The sequence below is a fragment of the Populus alba genome, chromosome 1 (genome assembly GCF_005239225.2).
Source record: "Populus alba chromosome 1, ASM523922v2, whole genome shotgun sequence".
Lineage (NCBI taxonomy): Eukaryota > Viridiplantae > Streptophyta > Magnoliopsida > Malpighiales > Salicaceae > Populus > Populus alba.
The window spans coordinates 36539221-36543979 of record NC_133284.1 but is presented as its reverse complement, the minus strand read 5'-3'; the positions used below and the strand labels follow the sequence as shown (position 1 = coordinate 36543979).

Below are 4759 nucleotides of genomic sequence, written 5' to 3'. Positions count from 1 at the left end.
TTCATTGCCTCTTATTATTTCTTATTCAATAGCTTAAATTTTTATTAAATAAGATTTTAAAATGTAATTTCTAACACACCTTTTTATATAAAAACTTTTTAGACTAGAAATTTGTATAAGCACATATTACTTTGTATTTAATTTTTATTAATTAGAAAAAAAAATGATGAAATTTAAACTCGTGACTATTTGATTATTAAGAACTCTGATATTATATAAAGAAACCATATGTACCCAATAACTTAAACTATTATGTGATATACCAAGATATGACTTATATAATTTATAGTAACCTAACAACTTAAATTTTTTAATTGATATGATTATTTGACAAGGTATTAGGATCTTAATGACCAAGTAGTCATGAGTTCAAATCTTATCATTATATTTTTAATTAATAAAAAATTAAGTATAAAATAATATAAATATCTATAAATTTTATAGTAGAGAATAAAATAAAATTATTTTTCAAATCTCAAGCTATTGGCTAGATAACTTTAACAGTAGGATAAATATTATCACTTTTCTCTGAAATTCTAGTCACATGACTTTAATTGTGTTTGTTTTTTGTGTTTTAAAATAATATTTATTTTTATATTTTTAAATCATTTTAATTTATTAATATTAAAAATAATTTTTTAAAAATAAAAAAATTATTTTAATATATTTTTAAATAAAAAATACTTTAAAAAACAATCACAATAATACTCATATCATCATAGTCTTTTAGCGTTTAACATCTTTTCCTGAGGTTTTTTGCAGTCAACTTGCACATGCGCAATCATTGGCGGTGAAATGTTGTTGAGCAAATTTCTTAAGTAGGATCTTTTCTAGTTTCTTTTTTTACTCTTTTTTCATGTGCATCCCAAAAGTAGCTTTGTGACATGATCGCATCATTAAATTATGCAATGGATCGAGGGAAATTAAGGTTTCGCTGATTTGGAAAGGATTTCTTCCTTGAAAACAGATGTTGAATTTACCTTTAGTTGGCCAGAGGAGACCTCATCGATACCAGGTTTTCTTTTTCTTTCTTTTGTAAAAAAAGCTAAAGTATACCATTTCAATTGATCAACGTTGTAATTCTTAAAAAAATTATTTTATTTTAAACTATTAAATAAAATTTTAAAATATATTTTATATTATTTTTTAACATATCTACTCAGATAAAAATCTTTGATCTCAAAACTTATATATAATCATAATATTTTATGTTTAATTTCTATTAAAGAAAATGATTCGAACTTATAATTGTTTCAACAATAAAATTTTAATATTATATTAAAAAATAATCTTCAGTTAATAACTTTAAACTATTAAGTAAAATTTTAAAATAAAATTTATATTATTTTTAATTAATAACTTCTTTTCAAGAAACATTGTTAAAATCTTGTCATTTCCAAACATGAGACATTGTTTTGTTTTTCCTTTTTCTTTATAAGAATATGAATCATTCTTGCCACAATAAATGATATACTCAGACACTTTATAATAATAACATTTTCTTTTGCTTGCTCATAGCATAAAAACCCTCTTAACCAAGTAAAAACTAATAAACATAGGAAGATTTTATTTTATTTTTTAAAAAAGATTTTTGATATAATGATACATTCATTTGAATCATAAATTTTTAATGTTCTACAAATTGAGGAGAAAGTTAAAACACTTTTTTCTTAATTGAAAGAAATTAATTAAAACATGTCCCATATTGTGTAGAGTTCATTGATTCAAGAGTGAGCATCATTTGAGAAAGGAATTGAGTTCTAAATTGAGAAGATCATTACTCCAAGAAGTTGACATCAAAGATTTTTTTTTTTTTTTTTGACTTTCTAGTTTCAAATTTTAAAGTTAGCGCACTCAATAATTTATTAGATTTTTCTGAGTCAATCATACAAGGGATGTTTTTTTAAAATATCAATTGTGCAAAGTTAAGTGAATCCGAAACTACTCTCGCTCTTTAAAAAAAAATAAAAAAAAAACCCATCGAGGGGATCATTGTTCAATAAATAAATAAGTATAGTTTTGAAGGAGAGCTATAGGGCCAACTTGAAGCCCGCGTATCCAGGCCACAGCACAATAAGTTATTCGGACCAAAACTAGGCCCATACAAAATAAAGCCCATTTAACACCTAAAAAATTACACAAGGCATGTCTATCGTCTTCTCCAAGCCCTCGCATGGGTGACTTAAAAACCCACTGGCCTCTCCAATTTTTTTTAAAAAATTAGGATTTAAAAGCAAGAAATTAATAATGGGATTGACAAACTTGATTATAACCGTCGCTGGTGTAAGTGCTGTGATTCTTCTACTAAGGAGCGATGTGAAGCAATCTGCTGCTGTCTTTAGACGCAACGTCAAGCATATCCGCCACTGGCTCGAAGAAGAATCCGCCGCTGCCTCCAAGTGAGCTCTCCCCCTATGTTTCTATGAGTAGAAGTGATTATGATGTTTTTTAGAATTTGTAGTAAAGCGTGATGGTCATTATTGATATTTATTAAATCGAATGATTTCTGATTCTGATGGGTTTAGTTCGCTGGTTCTTGGGTTGTTTAGAGTATCCTTTTTCTAGGAATCTAAATTAAGGAATTGGGTCTTTTTTATTTTTCGCATTGAGGATGTTTAGGTTGGACATGTTCAGCTAAAATTTTGATGAACTGAACTGAAACAAAATTACGTTCATTTTTGCCATTAAGAATTTCAATATCAGTTTTGGAAAGACACATTTAATTTATTGGGTGTGATTGTTTGTGTGTGATTCTCAAATAGCGTTTGGTTACTGGCTCGGAAAACTTATACTTCTTGTTTTGATAGTTAGAAATACATTCTAAAACTGCCTTAAAAATAGAGAGATGGAGTGGGGATGGAGGAGACCTGTGCTTCCTATTTTGATAGGATAGAAATTCACTTTAAAACTGTCTTAGAAACATATTTATTTTAGGTCTTTGTTTTCGTCTCTCAACCAAACATATTTCTATCTTGTTTTTATTTGTCTCTCACATTCAAAGTCACTAACCAGACACAACCTTAGTGATTTATTTTTGAGATATAAAATTGGTTTTCTGACATAAATTTGAGTCTAGCATTGGGGTAAATAACTTAGGTATTTTTGTTGTAATGTTAAACAAGTCTAGGATAGTAAATCAGCTGGTGCTTATGGATTTGAAGCGGGAATTGGATAGTGACTTCAATGAGCCTGGTCGGCATCTTTTCATAACTCCTTCCCTTCATTAGTTCGCTGGTTTTTGGTTGTTTATAGCACCCTTAATCCAGGAATTTAAATTAAGGAATTGGGTCTTTCTTATTTTTCGCATTGAGGATGTTTAGGTTGGATTACTTTTAAGAATTTCAATATCAGTTTCGGAAAGACATGTAATTAATTGGGTGTGATTGTTTGTGTATGATTCTCAAATAGCGTTTGGTTACTGTCTTGGAATATAAAAGATAGAGATAGTGGGGATAAAAGGGACATGTATCTCTGTACTTTATGTTTTGAAATTGCTGAAATTCACTCTAAAACTGTCTAGAGATAGCTTTATTTTAGGTCTTTGTCACTATCTTTTCAACTGCCCCTTTTGTATTTCTCTCTAATGTTCAGAGTCAATAGCCAAATGCAACCTTGGTGTTTTATTTTCGAGATAACATGGGTTTTCTTGACATAAACTTGAGTCTAGCATTGGGGTAAATAACTTGGGTATTTTTGTTGTAATGTTAAACAAGTTTGGGATAGTAAATCAGCTGGTGCTTATGGCTTTGAAGCCGGTATTGGATAATGACTGCAACGAGCCTGGTCGGCATCTTTCCATAAATCCTGGCCTTCTTTTGTTGAAGGCTACAATATTCGTGTTCTGGCTAAGTTATGGAATTGTATTAGATTCTAATGAACAAGTTGCATATTATTCATACATTGCCATTTAGCCTCTTTTGATAGCTTGATATTGTCTTCAAATCAAAACTAGATTGTTTCACCATGAGTTTAAAACCTGGATATAAATTGTTGACCAATGCATAACCTATTATTAGGATTTAGTTGTAGGAAAATTGAACAACTACAAACTGTTGAATCGACTCCATTCAGTTGGCCTATGTTTACTATCTTGATAGGAGTTTATTCCTCCATTTTCAGTACTGAGAATTGGTTGTTGATGTATCTTACTTCAGGGCTGCAAAAGAGGCGCCGCCTAAGGAACTGGAATCAAAGGTCCCCCACAAGGACATTCCGAAGGAGGATAAGCACTAGTGTCTTATCTCAAGGATATGCTGTTGTTTAAGAGATTTCGTAGTCTTTCCTTTTAATTTCATGAATATGATGGTTTGGTTACAATAAGTCTGTAGAATCGATGTTCAGAGAGTCTGAAATTTCTTAATTTTGTTTTATCCTTTATTCAGTCTTTAGTACGCTGAAATGTATCAACCAAGAATTTAAACTACGCTCATGATGTTGGTAAAGGAAGTTCTTTTTATATTTCGGCTTCATCACTTAATGACTTCCAAACCTCCTTCTAGCCCTAAATCTTGACGATTCTGAAGATTTGTCAATTTATTGCTGCTGTTGTTTATTTTCAGTCTCCAGGGAAATCTGTTAATTCTGGGCTTATTAATTTTTGCGTTTTAAAAATATTTTAAAAAATAAATTTTTTAATTTTTTGATATTAAATTAATTTTGATCTGCTGATATTAAAAATAATTTTTTAAAAAATATAAAAATATTATTAACATGTATTTTAACACGAAAAGTTAAAAGACGGGTTAGAAGGGGGTCTGGA

General features: G+C 29.3%; 1 protein-coding gene across 1 annotated transcript; it reads left to right on the top strand.

The window, feature by feature from the left end:
- The first annotated feature begins 2159 nt into the window (after positions 1 to 2159).
- LOC118055277 (uncharacterized) lies at positions 2160 to 4458 on the top strand. Its single transcript, XM_035067126.2, has 2 exons — positions 2160 to 2399; positions 4155 to 4458. The coding sequence occupies exons 1-2, from the start codon at positions 2248 to 2250 to the stop codon at positions 4231 to 4233; spliced, it is 231 nt and encodes a 76-aa protein (XP_034923017.1). The 5' UTR covers positions 2160 to 2247; the 3' UTR covers positions 4234 to 4458.
- Positions 4459 to 4759: the final 301 nt, after the last annotated feature.

What these genes read in the sequence shown, in the direction of transcription:
- LOC118055277 (XM_035067126.2), top strand. Translation starts at nt 2,248, where the DNA reads ATGGGATTGACAAACTTGATTATAACCGTCGCTGGTGTAAGTGCTGTG. An exon ending in GAATCCGCCGCTGCCTCCAA is followed by an intron (nt 2,400 to 4,154) that starts GTGAGCTCTCCC and finishes ATCTTACTTCAG; the next exon opens with GGCTGCAAAAGAGGCGCCGC.